This window comes from Urocitellus parryii, chromosome 4, assembly GCF_045843805.1.
Source record: "Urocitellus parryii isolate mUroPar1 chromosome 4, mUroPar1.hap1, whole genome shotgun sequence".
Lineage (NCBI taxonomy): Eukaryota > Metazoa > Chordata > Mammalia > Rodentia > Sciuridae > Urocitellus > Urocitellus parryii.
Window position 1 is genome coordinate 64,463,801 of NC_135534.1, and position 19,889 is coordinate 64,483,689.

General features: G+C 35.1%; 1 protein-coding gene across 2 annotated transcripts in view; it reads right to left on the reverse strand.

Moving 5' to 3' along the window:
* Window positions 1-19,889, reverse strand: part of Rab6a (RAB6A, member RAS oncogene family) — a 65,472-nt gene that overhangs the window by 978 nt on the left and 44,605 nt on the right. For both annotated transcript variants that reach the window (XM_026409148.2, XM_026409150.2), the window contains 5 exons: window positions 17,311-17,364; window positions 15,131-15,236; window positions 13,158-13,269; window positions 7,280-7,373; window positions 813-879 (listed from right to left, as the gene is read on the reverse strand). In XM_026409148.2, the coding sequence (XP_026264933.1) occupies window positions 813-879; window positions 7,280-7,373; window positions 13,158-13,269; window positions 15,131-15,236; window positions 17,311-17,364 (433 nt within the window). The remainder of the gene's footprint in view (window positions 1-812; window positions 880-7,279; window positions 7,374-13,157; window positions 13,270-15,130; window positions 15,237-17,310; window positions 17,365-19,889) is intronic.

The following is a 19,889-nucleotide window of genomic DNA, read 5'->3' on the forward strand; positions in this document are numbered from 1 at the left end:
ATTTAATAAGTAATGCCACTTCAACTCAGTAGAATACATTATACCATGAAAATAAAGGTGGCTTGAAAAAACATGAAATATTTAGAAGTGGGAAGGGTTGAACACAAAATTTTATGAACTCTATGGTTTAATAAAAATGTCTACATATGGAAAAATATTAAAGATAAATATAAAACATAAAACAATGAAACATTAAAATTCAAAATCCTTGGGGGTAGGGCTGTAGCTTAGCGGTAGAGTGCTTGCCTAGTACGTGTGAGGCACTGGGTTTGATCCTTAGCACTACATAAAAATACAATAAAGGCATTCTGTACATCTATAGCTACAGAAAATTTTTTTTAAAAAATCAAAAATCCTTGGAAATAACTGATTATTAGATGTGCTTCATTATGTTTTGTTTCTGAAAGTAGAGTCTATGATAAAATTGCATTCTGAGTTATTTATTGCCTATGCTAGAACAGAGCTTAAATCTTAGAAAAGGTAGGAAAAGAAAATGATAGCTTATGGGGAAAAAGTCCTGAGCCAATGGGATTCAAAAGAAGCAGGAGATTGGGATTCTAAAAGTTTCCTACCTATTAAAAAGCAAATAAAAAACCTACACTCTCACTGAATAATTATAGTGAGCAGCCATTGCAAATGATACTTTATATAGTAGACCTCATTTGTGTAGAAGACCTCTTGAGTTTTTGTCTATCTGAGTCATCAATCCCTAGCTGTAAAAAGAAATGGCACAATATTCCTTAGCCAGCAAAGGAAAAATCTGAAGGCTAGTATCAACAATAAAAATTTCGGAGGAAAAAAAAAAAGGATACTGTCTTCTCTGCTTCTGTCCTGTGTGCTTTCCATTCCAGGTAAAGCCGCTGCTACACGTCGGAAGAGCTGTAGGAGAGAGGTGGTAGTAAGATGGATGAACAGGGGGTAATGAGTGAAAGGCTATGGCTTTTGGGTTATTCCTCACTTAGACTTAAGCATCATTAAGGCATATTAAAGTGTCTATTCATCCCATAAATGAATATCATATGAAAAACATGCTAAATACCAACCATGAACAAAGACACAATTTCTGTTTTCCAACAGGTGAGACAAAACAAGAACAAATAGCTGTGCAACAGGCAGCAAAAATATCATTTGAGTCATAGAAATATGGTACTACAGAAACTCATGTTCATCTAGTAAAACAGTATAGTGAAATTTCTCATTCATCTTAGTAAGACAATATAGTGGAATTTTTCTCTTTCACAAAGGGTTAGGTTCTAAAGACAGTGAATTATACGTAGTGAAAGTGAGGTTAGTCAAAATTAGCTTTGATAATTACTTAGAAAAATACTATTTTAGAGATCAACATAAGACTTCTCAAATCCAACACAGCTGGCCTTTCTTAGATCATGTGAATAAGCCCAGAGGAAGTGGTTGGGTTGTGTTTGAGGTAAAGTATTACAAAAAGTTATCTTCAATAGGAAAACACCCAATCCTGGTGAGATGTTTGAGAAGTACCCGGGAACAGATACTGACTAAAGAAACAACAGATTCATAATTCTTATGTTGTACTTAATCTTAGGCATACACTTTGAACAAGCAGAATGTCATAAGAAACCACCTGATCATTTCAATTATTTCTCTTTTAGTTAGGCATGTAGTATAGAATTTCTATAGGATTTAACTCCCTTGTACCATGTGCCTGCTAACTTAAGGCACTGAGACTCTTTAAGGGATATAATTTTTTCTTTTTTGGTAGTACAGGGATTGAACACATGCTAGGCAAGCACTGTACCACCGAGCTACATTTCTCAATTTTTTTTTTTTAATATTTATCTTAAGATAGGGCTCACTAAGTGGCTCAGGCTAGTCTCAAGCTTGTGATTCTTCTGCCTAAGCCTCCCAAGTAGCTGGACTGCAGATATGTGCCACAGTGCCCAGCTCAAGAAATTTTTTTAATTCATCAGTTTGCAATGTGGCAAAGCACAGATTCAAACAATTCCTTATGTCACAATGTAATGAGTCACTACAAACAGAAGAAATAGGAAATGATATGAGAATATATATTTAAGAAGGCCCTCCTCAGCTGGGCATGGTGGCACAAGCCTATAATCCCAATGACTTGGGAGGCTGAGGCAGAAGGATGGAGAGTTCAAGGCCAGTCTTAGCAACTTACTGATGCCCTAAGCAATTTAGTGAGACCTGTCTCAAAATAAAAATAAAAAGGGCTAGGGATGTGGCCAAGTGCTTATGCACCCTGGGTTCAATCCTTAGTTTAAAAAAACCAAAGGAAGGAAGCCCTCCTTAGGAGCATGAGAATTTCTTAGGAGGTAACATCTGAACTGGGATTTAAATGCAGTTTTAAAATTTTACCTGGCTCGTCAGGCATCATAGCGCATGCCTGTAATCCCACTGACTTGGGAGCTTGAGGCAGGAGGATCCCAAGTTTGAGGCAAGCCTCAGCAACTTAGCAAGGTCCTAAGCAACTTAGTGAGACCCTTCTCATCTCAAAATAAAAAATAAAAAAAGAGGGGCTGGGATCGTGGCCCAGCGGTGGAGTGCTCACCTAGCATGTGCAAGGTCCTGGGTTCAATCCTCAGCACCACATAAGATGAATAAATAAAATAAAGGTATTGTGTCCAACTACAACTAAAAAAATTTAAAAAATAATAATAATTTAAAAAAAACGACAGTTGGAAATATGACTCAATTACAGCACCCCTAGATTAAATCCTCAGTACCCACCCCCCAAAAATATCTCTTGGTTGAAAAACTCAATGAGTTAAGTACTCCATAAATGTTGCTAAAAATGAGAAGCAACAGAACGAATGAAAAGCTAGAGATGAGGAACTGGATCTGTGCGTAAAATGTTTGCAGCAAAGAAGTATACAAAAAGAGCAAACTAAAGATTTTATCTGTTAGACAACAGTTCAATAGGGCAGAAATAGGGAAGAAAGGAAAAGACTAATTGTTTTGGTTCTATAAGGCTTAGGGGGATTTTAGTAGGTACCAAATTAGGCATCTGCCTCAATACTTTTCCCAAACTGACTATCACATTCCAAACTGTAGAATGCTTACCTTAACATCATTTCTGATATGCCAGAAATTGGGCAAAATCAAAGATCATGTAGTGTTACAAATTACTAACATATCAAATCAATTTAACAATTATATAAGGTAGTGGGTCTATTTGGAGTTCCAAATATAGGTAAACATTTTAGATATAAAAATACTCTAATAAATAATGACTCTGAAAGCTAATATTATAAACAAAAGTAAAAACTTACAAAAGCTAAATGAATAGATTGACACAATATAATAGATAACTTTAGGAAGATTATGCCTTTCTTAACCCAGTAGGTGATAATAAAAATTTAATTAGGCCGGGCACAGTGGTGCATACATCTATAATCCCAGAGATTTGGGAGGCCGAGACAGGGGGATAGATAGTAAATTCAATTTGGGAAACTCTGTCTCAAAATAAAAATTTTAAAAAAGGGCTAAGATGTTGCTCAGTGGTATAGTGCTCCCTGTCTCTTGTTCAATCCCTAGTACCATACACACACACACACAAAAAAAAATATTAAATTAAAAAATTAATTAGTACAAAATTAGATAATTCTAATGTTTTTCAAGTTATGATATATTAGCATTGAGTGAAAAGTAGAATATCAAAAAAAAAAGAATACCAACTTTTGTCAGTTCAAAATTTCATGCATCAGGAAAATCTCCAGTATCCGTTGATTTTATGATAAATAATATAAAGTGTGGTGGAAAACATATTTTATAGAAAATAAGAAGCAAAAATTAGCATTCCCCCACCAATATAAAAATAGGTAGTTAAAAAAAAGTACTGTAACTGACAATATGGCACTATATCAAATTCTGATTATGTTTTTAGGATAAAGTTTTAGATTTATTTTTGTATTTCAGAAATTCATTCTATATACTAATATTCAATTTTGGTCATCTATCCAAAATGTATATTGGGAACATTTCTGATTTCAGGAGAGATGAGAATGAATGAAAAGAGGTGGCATATTATGGGGCTGGTTGTGGCTCAGTGGTAGAGCACTTGTCTCCCCTGTGTGAGGCCAAGGGTTCAATCCTCAGCACCACATAAAAATAAATAAATAAATAAATAAATAAATAAAAATAAGATATTGAGTCTATCTACAACTAAAAAATTATTAAAAAAAAAAAGAAAGAAAAGAGGTGACATGTTATAAAAAATTCAACATACAGGGAACCATCAAAAATAATGCAGTGAGGCTGGGCGCAGTGGTGCAGGCCTGTAATCTCAGGGGCTCAGGAGGCTGAGACAGGAGGATTGCAAGTTCAAACCCAGCCTCAGCAAAAGCGAGATGCTAAGCAACTCAGTGAGACCCTGTCTCTAAATAAAATACAAAATAAGGCTGGGGATGTGGCTCAGTGGTTGAGTGCCCCTGAATTCAATCCCTGGTAGCCCCTGCCTACCCCTCAAAATAATGCAATCGGGTATGGTGATACATGCCTGTAATCCCAGTGGTTTGAGAGGCTAAGTAACGCAGGAGGATAGTGAGTTCAAAGCCCGCTTCAACAATTTATTGAGGCCCTAAGCAATTCAAGGAGACCCTGTCTCTAAATTTTATACATTTATTTATTTTAAAGGGAGGGGGAGGTCTAGGGATATGGCTCAGTGGTTAAGTTCCCTGGTTCAATCCCCAGTACCAAAAAAATAAAAGGGGAGGGGGGAAAAAAGGGCAATGTATTTCTTAGTTAATATGACAAATTAACAAGTCATTTTCTCTTGACAGAAATAAATTTTACATGATTAATCATTGCTAGTTGCAAGGGAAAAGATTTTAACCTATTACTTAAATGTGCTTTTTTTCAGTAATGGGGATTGAACCCAGAGGCACTCTACCATTGAACTATTTCCCCATTCCTTTGTTTTTTATTTTGAGATAAGGTCTCCCTAAATTGCTGAGGTCAGTCTCAAATTTATGATCCTTCTGCCTCAGCCTCCTGAGTTCATGGGATTACAGATGGGTGCTGCCACAGCCCCTTAAATGTCTATTATAAAGATTTTAGGGGCTGGGGATGTGGCTCAAGCGGTAGCACGCTCGCCTGGCATGCGTGTGGCCCAGGTTAGATCCTCAGCACCACATACAAACAAAGATGTTGTGCCTGCTGAAAACTAAAAAATAAACATTAAAAAATTAAAAAAAAAATAAAGATTTTAGTTTCTTTTTTATTTCATTCTCTCATTTGGGGGTTCCAGGATTTTTCTACCTTGACTGAATTATATAAGTAAACAAAGCATGGTCTCCAAATACTAAAATAAAATCCTATCCCTATAAAGTGAAAACAGGTAATGGTTTTTGTGAGTTAAGATGGAAGCTGGGCTGGGGTGTGGCTCAGTGGTAGAGCTCTTGCCTAGCATGTATGAGGCCCTGGGTTTGATTCTCAGCACCACATAAAAATGAAATAAAGATATTGTGTCCAACTACAACTAAAAAATAAATATTAAAAAAAGATGGAAGCTAAAATAAGTAAATAAATAAATAAAGGTAGATCTGTTCCAAAAATTTAGAAGTAATTTTCGTTATATGTACATTTAAAAGAATGGTGATATCAAGTCCCAATAGAATCAGTAACTTCAGCAAAACCAGATGTTCACACATACCATATAAATAAGAACAACAAAGTAGTAAATGGTATTGAATTTAGGACGATACTTCTATAAAATAAATCTCTCTTCATTATCAGAATATAGTTATATCTGTCTATATTGATCAGCTTTCAGAAAAAAATCATGCGCTTGGTGATGAAAATATTCTAAAGTCAGATTGTGGCAATAGTTGTACAATGCCATAGATTTACTAAAATAATTGACCTGTACATTTAAACTAAGCAAAATTTATGGCATATAAACACAGTATATAAATAATATGTTACATATAATTATATAAATCATATGATATCTCTTTTTGAAATGCTTGGGACTGGATTTCAGATTTTGGAATATTTGTATATAAATAATAAGGCATCTTGGGTATGGGGCTCAAGTCAAATCTAAAATTCATTCGTGTTTCTTATACACACAGACTGAAGGTAATTTATTGCAATAATTTGAATGTACCTGTAAGGTCAGGTGTAGAATTTTCCACTTAGGAAGTCTGGTAGGTGATCAAAACACTTCAGGTTTTGGAGCACTTTGGATTAGGATATACAACTTATACTTAAATAAAGCTGTTAATTTGGGAGTGATTAAACATCATGAAGATCCTAGTTATCAGTAGTGTTCTATATTTGCTGATGATCCTAGAACTTCAAAACATTAACCCCAAAAAAGATATTCTGTAGCATGACATAAAAGCTACTAGTTCAAAACCTTATCAAAATGTTTTTAATAGAGAAATTCAGATGAAGGTTACCTACTGCTTTTTCCTGGAACACTGGCTCATTATAATATTGTAGTAACTTCTATTACTCAAAATCTTAAATTGCCCGTGACTTCTACAGGTTCAACTACTTATCATTTGCTATACTTCCACACACAAGTTCTGGGACTATGTAATTTTGAAGGGGATGGGGAGAGATAAAGAAAGAGACTGATTTTCAATACATTGTGGTAAGATTCCATAATAGTGATTTCACAGGAGCAAGGGGTCTGTGAAAACACAAAATTATTGGCCTAGCCAGGAGGTAGGGTAGGAAATGTCAGAGGAGATGTACCTGACATCTTAATAGTACAAGACAAGGAGGGAATGGAAAATACTGTGCAAAAATGAAAACAATATAGAGATTTTTTTTCCCCATGAGGCTCATCCTAATTGAAAGGATTTTACTTTATCACTTGTAGTTAAAAAAAAAAAAAAAACTTTGTAATGTGAGATTTCTATATTTTCTTGCTCTCTTCCATTGAAACATTCCTGTTGTTAACACTGTTTAAACACCAGTAGTTTATTAAGAATAAATTCACCAAAATGTACTTTTACCACATGCAAAACTGACAATGAATAATTACTTTCATTTATCACAATCTTGCCACCTCTGAAACTAGGAAAGCTTACTTTCAAGTAGGAATATAGTAGGAGTATGGTAAGTTTACAACTTTGCAATCAAAAAAAGAGTTGTCCTGTGTATAATCTGAAAAGTTTGTATTTTCCCATTTCCCATGCTTCATTTTTACTTTTTTCACTATCTGAAATGTTGCTAATTCATGAGGCCTTGTTACTAACTGGATGAAAACTATACACTATAGAACAGAACACTCATGCAACTATTTCATGTTTTTTAATACTCAATGGACATGTACCTGCTTTACATTGTATCCTGCTTTTGCACTGGTTTCAATGAACATAACATTCAGTTCTTTGGCTTTCCTCTCGCCTTCCTCAATTGAAACTTGCCTGTAGAAAAAAGATAAATTCTTATTTTTGAAATACGACATTATTAAGATTATAAACAGAGTTTTGAAAATAACTTTTCTACATATAGATGATGGTTATACAGGCAATATTAATCTAAAAATTTGTGGGCTGGGTGCATTGACTCATTCCTATAATCCCAGGGACTCTAGAGGCAGAATCAGGAGGATCAAAGTTTGAGGTGAGCCTCAGTAACTTAAGTGAAACCCTAAGCAACTCAGCAAGACCCTGTCTCAAAAAAAGGACTGGGAATGTAGCTCAGTGGTAAAGCATTCCTAGGCTCAATCCCAATACCAAAAACTAAAGGGGGGAAAATTATCCACTACACTTAAACTTTGTACATTTGTGTGTGTATGTATTATATTTAACTTTTTTTTTTTTTTTTTGGTAGAGGGGATTGAATTCAGCACTCAACCACTGAGCCACATCCCCAGCCCAATTTTGTATTTTATTTAGAGACAGGGTCTCACTGAGTTGCTTAGTGCCTTGTTAGACTGTTGAGGTTGGCTTTGAACTCTCATTCTCCTGCCTCAGCCTCCAGAACAGATGGGATTACAGTTGTGTACCCTGTTTAATCAATAAAAAGGTATAAACACATGCTTATTTTCTTTTTTGTACTGGAAATTTAACTCCAGAACAGTTTATCTCTCAGCTACAATCCCCAATCTCTTTTAAATTTTATTTATTTATTTTTAAAACTATTCTTGTAAAATATTTTTTAGTTGTAGATGGACACAATTTATTTACTTTTATGTGGTGCTGAGGATCAAACCCAGTGCCTCACATGTTCAAGGCAGATGCTCTACCACTGAGTTACAGCCCCAACCCCTTATCTATTTATTTTTAAAAGGGAACATCATGCTTCAAACATTGTTTTATTTGTTTTTATGTGGTGCTGAGGATCGTACCCAGTGCCTCACACATGCTAGGCAAGTGCTCCACCACTGAGCTACAACCACAGCCATTAAATTTTATTTTGAGATAGGGGTCTTGCTAAATTCCCAGGCTGGCCTTGAACTTGCAATCCTCCTGCCTTAGCCTCCCCAGTAGCTGGGATTATATGGATCTGTGACCACACCCGGCTTAAAAGATTCTTTTTTTTTTTAACAGATTTGCTTTTACTTGTCTGGTAACATTTTTCTTTTGTTTTGGTAGTACTGGGAATGAACCCAGAGATGCTGAACCATTGAGCTATATCCCCAGATATTAAAAAAAAATATATTTTTAAACTATTTTAAAAATAATACAAACTTGGGGCTGGGGTTGGTTGTGGCTCAGCGGTAGAGCTCTCGCCTAGCATGTGTAAGGCCCTGGGTTCTATCCTCAGTACTACATAAAAATAAATAAATAAAATAAAGGCATTCTGTCCATTAAAAAAAATTTTTTTAAATAAATAAATAAATTAAATAAAGATATTGACAACTATAACTAAAAAATATTAAAAAAATAATAATACAAACTTAAAAAAAATTCGCTAAGATGCTCAGGCTGGCTTCAAACTTGAGATTCTTTTGCTTGGCCTTCTGAGCAGCTAGGATTACTGGCTCATCCTCTGAGTGTGTGTGTATGTATTTGTTATTGTTGTTTTCAGATGTAGATGGACTCAGTTGTAGATGTATTTATTTATTTATTTTTAAATAAATAACAGTGCCTCACGAGTGCTAGGCAAGTACTCTACCACCGAGCCACAAACCCAGCCCTCATCCTGTAATTTTTTTACAGTTGAAAACTTGGGGGTGAGGGGTGGCTGGGGTTGTGGCTTAGTGGTGGAGCCTGAGGCACTGAGTTCCATCCTCAGCACCACATAAAAACTAAAAAATAAAGTAAAAACAAACAAACAAACTTATCCAGGCATGGGGTGCATGCCTGTAATCCCAGCAGATTGAGGCAGGAGGATTGAGAGTTCAAAGTCAGCCTCAGCAACAGCAAGATTACTAAGCAACTCAGTGAGACCCTGTCTTTAAATAAAATACAAATAGGGCTGGGGATGTGGCTCAGTGGTTGAGTGTCCCTGAGTTTAATCCCCAGTACCAAAACAAAACAAACAAATAAACAAACAAAAACTTACAGGCTGGGAATGAGACTCAATGACAGAGGTAAAGGCCCTGGGTTTGATACCCAGAACCACAAAACAAAACAAATCCTCCCAAACCCCACAAAAACCAAAACTTAATAACCTACTTTAAAAAAATTATTTTTTAGTTGTAGTTAAACGCAATATCTTTATTTTATTTAATTTTATTTATTTATTTTAATGTGATGCTGAGGATCGAACCCATGGCCTCGCACGTGCTAGGCGAGCACTCTACCACTGAGCCACAATCCCAGCTCCCTGGTTTTTTTTTTAATGGTTTACTTCTCTCCCTTAACCCATTAAGTCCTAAGTTTTTAATCTGTGGATATTTAAAAAAAAAATTGACACAAATGCATTAAAATAAGTTGAAATCACTATCTAGAGTTTATATATACATATATATGCATGTAATAATAATATATAGCAAATAACATATTATTTAAATCATTATAAGTATATTCTTATTATGTAATTGTATATTATATACCATATTTGTCTTTCGTTTCTGGGGGTTGAACCTGGGGGTGCCTTATTACTGTGCTTTTCCCCTGTCCTTTTTACTTTTTGAGATGGAGTCTTGCTAAATTGCTGAGGCTGTCCTCAAACCTGCAATCCTTCTGCCTTGGCTTCCACAATCACTTATTACAGGCATAAGCCACTATTCCTGGCATTACACATCAACCCTCCCTTCCTCATAACTATTTATTTGAGTATCATACCTACAGACTCCTGAGTAACTGAGATTATAGGCCTGAGCCACCATGCACAGTCATGTTCTTCATTTATTTTTTGTGGTACTGGGGATCCAGGAACTTAGGAACGCTAGGGAAGTGCTTTGCCACTGAGCTACATCTCCATCTCAAATTAAAAAGGAAAAGGCCAGCAGCTCAGGAGGCTGAGGCATGAGGAGGCCAGTCTCAGAAATTTAGTAAGGCTTTAAGCATCTTACCTTGTCTCAAAATAAAAAATAAAAAGAGCTGGGGACTTAGTGCAGTAGTAAAGTGCCCCTGGTTCAATCACAGAAGAAAGAAAGGAGGGAAGGGAGGAAGGACAGGCTGGGGAGGTCAGTGGTAGAGTGCTCCTGGGTTCAATCTCCAGTACTACAAAAGATTAATCAATAATAAAATCCACCATAATCTCGCTTCCTTCCCAAAGGTAACTGGTTAATTTTCATGTATTCTTATCTAAAATTGTTTTAAGCAAATAAATATCTCTACCATCTTTTTAAACAGAAAGATGTCATATTAGATATACCGATCAAGTGCTTTTTTAAACTTCATGTGTTAGATATATGGTAGATTATTAATAAATTCGTCTTTCTTTCTAATGGTTACTAAGTATTTTCAATACTTCCCAAAATTATATATCCTATCTGCTCATGACAGACATTTGAACTGTTTAAAATTTTCAGCATTATAGTAATGTTGCAATAAAATTCTCATATGGTCATCTTTGAGTGTTTTGTGGGCTTCTCTAAGGAATACTAGAGGTAAATTTGAGTCAGTGAGTATTTTAAATTATATATTGTCAAACTGCCCCTCCCACTAACAGCTACTTTTTAGTGTATGAGAGTTTTTGCTTATTCAAACTTTTGACAACACTGTGTATTATCAATGTTCTGAATTACTGTCAATCTTATAAATGAATATGACCCTTATGTATTCAAACTGAACAATCTTTTCCTTTATGGCTTCAGAATTTCATGTCATGCTTATATAAGGCCACCCTTTCTACTAAACATTGACCAAAACATTTTCTTTTAGTGATTTCTGCTAAACAGCGAAATCTTTCACTCATATGGAAGTCATTTTAGTATAATGAAAAAGCTCTATTCTTGGAAAAATTAAAAGGTGAGAGGTGATACTCTGGCAAAAATTACTAAGAAAGCTGGTAACCCCAAAGCTGTTGACAAATATTACATTAAAGAAAATTATTAAAATTTCTAGCATTTGTGCACTCAATTGAAATATTAAGTAATAGCCAGGTGTGGTGGCGTAGACCTGTTATCCCAGCAACTTGGGAGGCTGAGGCAGGAAGATACAAAGCTTGAGGCTAGTCTCAGCAACTTAGTGAGACCCTGTCTCAAAATATAAAAAGAGCTGGGGATATGGCTCAGTAATAGAGCTCCCCCTGGGTTCAATCCTTACTACCAAAAAAAAAAGCAATAAAAGAACAGACACTTTTAAAAGCATCCTCCATAGATGACTCTGGCTATAAAAGAGAAACAATGCAGACGTACAATCGTCCTATATCTTTCTACATAACAATAAAGGTACTTAGGGGCTGGGGATGTGGCTCAAGTGGTAGCGCTCGCCTGGTATGCGTGCGACCCGGGTTCGATCCTCAGCACCACATACCAACAAAGATGTTGTGTCCGCCGAGAACTAAAAAATAAATATTAAAAAAAAAATAAAATAAAAAAAAAAAAATAAAGGTACTTAGGAACTTGAGTAAATTTAACAATATAATCTTCAACTTTTCATACTGAATACATTAAAAAAGCCAAATTTGCATCATAAGCAATTCATGTACAAAAAATTTGATTACAAAAGATGAAGTCATATTTGAATTTACTTTTTTTTTTTTTTAAATTTTTTAATATTTATTTTCCATTTCTCGGCAGACACAACATCGTTGTTTGTATGTGGTGCTGAGGATCGAACCCGGGCCGCATGCATGCCAGGCGAGCGCGCTACCACTTGAGCCACATCCCCAGCCCCTGAATTTACTTTTAAATTAAGAGATTTTAGTCTGGTGCAGTGGCACATACCTGTAATCCCAAAGGCTAAAGAGGCTGAGGCAGAAGATCCAACCTGAGGTCAGCCTCAACAACTTAGTGAGACCTTGTCTCAAAAATAAATAAAGGGGGGGGGGCAGCACCTGACATTGTGGCTCAGTGGAAGAATGCTTGCCTAGCATGTGTGAGGCACTGGGTTCGATCCTCAACATCACATTAAAATACTGTGTCCATCAAAGATAAATACATAAATTAAATAAATGGCTGGGGATGAAGCTCAGTGGTTGAGCACCCTTGGGTTCAATCCCCAGTACTGCAAAAATAAAGAATTAAATTAAGAAAGATTTTTCTTGAAACTTTGTATCCTGTGGCTATACAAAGTTATACAAAGTATATGTAAATATACTTTGTATCCTTGTAAATATACTTTGTATCCTATGGCTTCAATATGGCTTTGCACTTTTGACTTCCACAATTAAGATATTCAGTTCAACTACACAGTCTGGCTCAATCATACAATTTAAAAAAATTTAAAAATAAAATAAAATCACAAGCACAAAAAAGCCTATACCACTGAATTTAACAAATGAGATTATAAAGTGTGTATATTTAATCATAATTTTTAAAAGATGTTTTAAAAATGGTTTGTTCTCTAACAAAACACTGTTTCCTCTTATGACAGACTTTATAAAAATAAAAAATATGTACAGGTTTCATGTTTAAACAATCTTATACAAGAGATTTTTTTACATGGGCTTCCACAAAATAACTCATTTTCCCGTAAGTACTGAGTTTAGTGTTTACATATTAAATATTTCAGATTCTCATATTAAAGAAAAGCTTAAACTGCTGATTAAACATACCTCCTTTCAAAACAACTTTTTAATGAAGAAAAGTAACAATAGCTAAACACAAAAAACAGATATTCCACACACAAAAAACCCCCACTTCATACCTCTTGTCAGCAAGATCTGTTTTATTTCCTACTAGCATGATGATAACATCACTTCCTCTTTCTGTTCTTACATCATCAATCCATTTTGTAGTTTGCTGGAATGAGTTAACATCTGGTATAGGAGGGTGGACAGAGAGATTAGTGTTACTGAAATGCTCCTTAAGTGACAGACAGCACTCCCTGAAATACCCTGCAAGTTGGAAGAGGGATGGCACATTATGAACCCACTTTTAATGTGCCTACAACATAACTCCATTTTATCTGATTACATCTGTCAATCATCTAAACAAATCTGAATAATAAAATCCTCAAGGTTCCTTTTATATAGTAAGTTAAACTTTTTTAAAAATAATAATCAAATGAGCACAATGTAGTATATAATTGGAAAAAAATTTAAAACTTTTTAAAATGTAAGGACAGCTATGGCAGATAATATGGTGTTATATTGCCACAATGCTTTTTTTGATCACTTACACATACCAAATATGACAAAGAAAGCATTTCCAAAAGTATGTCAGCCAGTAAGTCCCAACACATCCAGAAAAATTTGTAAAGCCTTCAAATAGCTTTCAACACCACTGTGTTTGTGTTGCTTATTCAGTTTGTGATCACTTTATCCTGAAGTTTATTAGTTTCATGCACCAGAATCACTTCTAAAAGAATTCATCTTTTCCAGTATTAGATTTTTTTATTTTTTGGGGATGGTGCTAGTAATAGGTTCTAAATAGAGTACTTCAAAATCTTTTTCACAGTGGCTAAAGAAAACAATTTACTAATATTTTAACACATCTATGGAATTTTTAAAGAAAAATATACCAAGTTTCATTTGGTTTGGTTAAAGTGAGCACAAACATGTCAAAGCTACAAAACTGGTCAATATATAACAATGAACATACTTAAAAAAAAACAAATAGCAACCCAAAGTAAAGCTGCAAGAGAATAAAGATTGCATATAGTACTTATCAAAAAAAAAAAAAAAAGAAAAAAAAAAGGAAAAAAAAAATCCCTGGATGCAATCTTCTAAGTTCTAATCTTGCCATTGCAATTACTATTTAGTAGCTAATGATGTCTGAGCAAATATACAAAGATATCTAGTAATATTATTACCAGCTCAAATCAGTAAAAATAATTTAAAGAAGTCCAAGATGCTACATAATCTTGTTTTTTTTTCATAAAGTATGGACCACTATATGGAATGATTAAACATTGCCTTATGTATATAGATAAACGAATTTTCAAAGACAATTTCAATCACAGAGCATTTCCTGTCAGTCTCCAATGTGCCATGGAAAATTTAGTCACTTCAAAAGTCAAAGGCATTGCTCAGTCTTTGGGGAAAAGAAAAAAAAAACATTACTTGTTTCATTTCCCATTTAAACATTTTTCTTGAAGAGAAACCTAAGTGTAATTTGTTAGCAGCAAAGTATGTCAAAGAATCTAGATATGGCTCAAACAAAAACCATCAATAGAGAAGTGCACATTATGTTTTCTCTGTCTTCCTCACTAAAGAAAGAATGGCTGGAAGGAGGAAGCAGAGAAAAGCTTGCTAGCAGAAGCTTTTAATAGCCTCAACAGAGCCTGGTAAGATTTGGAAAACTTTGCAAGAGGCTTAGATGCAGAATACTTCTATATTAGAGAAATCTGAGATCAAATTAAATGAAAAAGGAAACTATAATTCCACTATAATTAAGGCATGGCTTAGGAACAATAGGATATTAAGAAAATATTTTAAAAAGATTCATAATTGGACCTGAAAGACAATTCTGGGGTGAAAAACTTGGCACAGTAGAAATGAAGCATATTGGTACAAACACCAATGCAAGTATTTCTGACCTGGCTGGTCTGTGATAAAGTTTGCTATGACAAAACTTATTTTCACATGCCAGGAAGGAAAACAAGCACAAGACAAGAACATGCATGCAGGTAAGCTAGAGGTTGAAGAAGATCAGAAATGCATAATTCCCCCCACTCACTTGTGATATCATAAACAACAACTGCCACAGTGGAGTCACGAATGTAGCTAGGAATCAAGCTCCTGAACCGCTCTTGACCTGCTGTGTCCCATAATTGCAATCGTACCTAACAACAAAATCAGTCAAACAAGCAAGAAAAATAAGAAAGGTCAACCCGTTGCAATATACCTACTTGTGATATCGTAAACTACTACAGCTGCAGCAGAATCACGGATGTAACTGGGAATGAGGCTACGGAAACGTTCCTGACCCGCAGTATCCCACAGCTGCAGCCTGATCTGTGGGATGGGAAAAAATAAATAAAAAAAAAAAACCAAAACAAAAACAAAAAAACTAAAACTTGGGGAAAAAAAGGAAAAGAAAAAAAAGAAATAATGTTTTTTGTAAAGGGGGAGGATGAAAGGTAGAAAGAAGACTCATGCAAGAGGTTGCAAGGAAGTAAGGAATGAAAATTAACATAAAACTCCCTTTACAAAAAAATATAGTATGAAAAATTTGCTCGCTGTGAAGGTACATGACTGAAAAATGCCACTGTGAAAGATGACACAGAACCAGAAATATGAATTCACTTCTTTCCCTCCTTATAATCTTTTAAAATCCTGATCTTCCAGATTACAAAGAGTAGACTACTGATGTTCAAATACTGAACATAAAAGATAAAATGAAGGTAAATGTCAATGAGTAGCTCAAGCTAACAAGAGTAAAGGAATTAAGCTTTTTGAAAGCCTCTCTAAAGCTAAAACGTCTTTCCCACTGGGTCTAGAACAATGGATTTTTTTTTTTTTTTTTTGTCTCCCCACCTCCAGTATTGGGATTGAACCCTGGGCTAAACCAGCACTTCACCCCTAAGCTATATCCCTAATCCTTTTTATTTTATTTTCAGGCAGGGTCTCATTAAGCTGCCCAGGCTGGCCTTGAATTTGTGCTCTTCCAGCTTCAGCCTGTGGAGTAGCTGGGATTACAAGCATGTTTTTTTGTTTTGCTTTGTTTTTTATTTTGCAGTGCTGGCGACTGTACCCAGGGCCTTCTGCATGTTAGGTAAGCACTCTACCACTGAGCCACATCTCCAGCTCTGATATTGGGTCTTTCACTACTGTACTTCTTTCTCCCCAGAACATTATAGATAATGCATCAAAAAGGAGAAATATCTTTCTGCAACCCTACATAAAAATTTCTTTACTTTCTCACATCTACATTATAAGATGAAAAGTGTGAAAACAAGCATCAAGTTCTTACCAGTGTAAAGCAGTTTCCCAGCTTTCAAGGTTTAAGAAATGGTAATTATATATGAAGACAAAAGAAAACATCCAAAAGAAAAAATTCACACTAATAAGAAATAACACTGAGATAAAATAGTTTTGGGGGGATGCAGGTCTTGCAATATTGCACCTACTTATTTATTATTTAGGTGACAGGAATCATTTCAAGGAAGAGTAAGCTAGAATATAGAATTTACATTGTATTTAAAAGGGAAAACTCAAAAAGAATGGAAGATAAATATGCAAGTGCAAATATACATTATTTCTTCCTATTTAGTCATTTTGGTACATATCCTATCCAAAGAAAATCTTGGAAGTTCACAAAAGCATAATATTTAAATGATAGATTTTTGGGCTGGGGATGTGGCTCAAGCGGTAGCGCGCTCGCCTGGCATGCGTGCGGCCCGGGTTCGATCCTCAGCACCACATACCAACAAAGATGTTGTGTCTGCCGAGAACTAAAAAATAAATATTAAAAATTCTCTCTCTCTCTCTCCTCTCTCACTCTCTCTTTAAAAAAAAAATAAATAAAATAAATAAATAAATGATAGATTTCTGAATGTCTCAAATGATATTCCAAAGGTCTTCAGCAACTCTGATTTCTTCGTGAAAATTCTTTTCTCTCTTAAAGCTCTCTGTTGTCATTTTTCCAAATCAAGACAACAAATTTTGTTTAACAGGGCTAGGGATATTAGTATTTTACAAAACACTTGACGTTCTCTTCCTCTTTGGATCTTCAATTGGGTATAAGAAGTCAGAATGTGAAGAACAACTCGTGGTAATAACAGTTTTTCTCAAGGCCTATACACCAACTTTGGTAACTGCTAAGTACTTCTGATGGTGACAGTAACTGATTATAGTTTATCTGAGTTTTCTAACCTGGAGTGTTGGAGAAAACTGCACATTGAAAGCATTACTCACTGTTCGATCCTCCAAGTACATGGTTTTTGATAAAAAGTCAATGCCAATTGTTGCCTATAAAACAAAACAAGACAAAGTTAACAAATAATGGTGTGGCCAGCAGTTAAGGTGCAAATGGGATTTATGATTGTAGAAGAAACAACAAATAGATACACTATAGCCAAGTAAGAAGAAATAAAATTTTCAGTAATAATGGCTTCCACATATTAAGCACTTCTCTTTGTTAGGAATTACTTTAGGCTCTTTATATGATCATTTCTAATCATCAAACATTCCTGCAAGGTAACTTATTCTCATCCTTGTTTCTCTCATTTTACGGATAACAAGACCAAAGAATTTTAGTTTTCATATTTATATTTGAATATTCAAACATCTGTATTTGAACCCTAGTTTGAAGATTATTCTGAATATTCCCCAGGCAGGTTGGTGCTATTTGTTCCACTAGTAATTTTATACAATATTACTGATGTGAATTGCTGTTCTGCCTGAATTTTCTATATAATGGCTTGTCAACTGTCCTAATGCCACAGATTTCCAGAGACCCAGAAATATGATTTTAAAAAGAGATAGTTTTTCCAATATAAAAGAAAATTAGGCAGGGCTGGGGTTGTAGCTCAGTGGTTGAGCGCTTGCCTCACATGCATGAGGAACTGGGTTCAATCCTCAGCACCATGTAAAATAAATAAATGAATAAATAAAATAAAGATATATAAAAAAAGGAAAGAAAATTAGACACTGGAATTGTGGCTCAGTGGCAGAGTGCTCTCCTCACATGTAAGGCACTAGGTTCAATCCTCAACACCACATAAAAATAAGTAAATAGTCAGACAGATAGACAGACACACACACACACAAAAATACATTGTGTCCATCTACCACTAAAAAAAATATTTTAAAAAAAGAAAATTAGGCAAGGAAAACTTTTTCCTCATACTACACAATGATTATCAGCTTCCTTCTTTGATCCAAATAATGAAATATTCTGTTATCTGGCTGCTACTTTGCCCATCAAGGAAGAGGAGGGAAAAAAAGGAGAAACAGTGAAAGCGTAGGAAAAAGGCAAAGACTAGAACAATGAAGGGAAAAAGTAGATAAGTTTAAGAAGAATCCAAAATTAAATTTGGGAAGTAAAAAAAGAGAGGGGGGAAAAAAGGTGGCAAAGGACCCAGAAAAAGTATATCGATGCAAATTCTACTACAGAAGATATAATCATCCCATTAGTAAATGTGCTTATGTATTTTTTATGTACATGTGTGTGCCTTATCTACTTTCCCCCTAAATATCTTTGTGTTGTATTATGCAGAACAGAAACCAGGTAGACTGTGGATTTTCTAAACGAGTTATTAAAAATTAAAGCATATTTTGGGCTGGGGATGTGGCTCAAGCGGTGGCGCGCTCGCCTGGCATGCGTGCCGCCCGGGTTCGATCCTCAGCACCACATACAAACAAAGATGTTGTGTCCGCCGAGAACTAAAACATAAATATTAAAATTCTCTCTCTCTCTCCCTCTCTCTTAAAAAAATAAAAATAAAAAAATGTGCTATCAAAAAAAAATTAAAGCATATTTAAAAACATGAAATCAAACACTGAATCAGAAAAGTGGTTCATGGGCTACAGGTATAGCTCAATGAATGTCTAGTATACACAAGCTGGGTTTGATTATAGGAGAAGAAAGGAAGAAAAGTGGTTCAACCAGTTGGGATTTTATTTATTTCTGTTGGAAGGACACTAGAATTTTGTGTAGAACAATCTAGAGCTTTTTTTTTTTTTTTTTTTTTTTTTTGTACCCGGTATTGAACTCAGGAACACTTAACCACTAAGCCACATCCCTAGCCCTTTTTTGTATTTTATTTAGAGATGAGCCTTACTGAGTTGTTTAGGGACTTGCTAAATTGCTGAGGCTGGCTTTGAATAGATACTCCTGTCTCAGCCTCCCGAGCCGCTGGGATTACAGGTGTGTGCCACTGCACCTGGCTTAGAGCTTTAACTTTAAAGGGTTAAGGGTATATTCAATTACCACCATCTTTCTGAAAATGTTCCTTATGTGCCTAAAACTTACTGATTTATCTATGCCATCTTGTGCTTATATTTATTGGTAATCTCTAATATCCTTTGGAATAATAAATCCTCTAAATCTAAAATAATTTCAGAAGTTATTCTGAGCAACATTATCTTGCTCAAGAATGAATTTACTCCTAAGAGAATAAAATCATGGCATTGGCAGGTAAATGGATGGAGCTGGAGAATATATTGCTAAGTGAAGCAAGCCAATCCCAAAACTCCAAAGGCCGAATGTTTTCTTTGATATGAGGATACTGACTCATAATGGCAATTTCGGGGGAGCATAGAAGGGATGGAGAAACTTTAGATAGGGCAAAGGGGAGGGAGGGAATGGGAGGGGGGAAGGGGGAAGGAATGATGGTGGAATGAGTTAGACATCAGTACATGTATAAAGACATGAGTGGTGTGAAAATACTTTGTATACAACAGTGACTTGAAAAATTGTGCTCTATATGTGTAATATGAAATGAATTGCATTTGCCATCTTGTATAACAAATAAGAATAAATATTTTTTTAA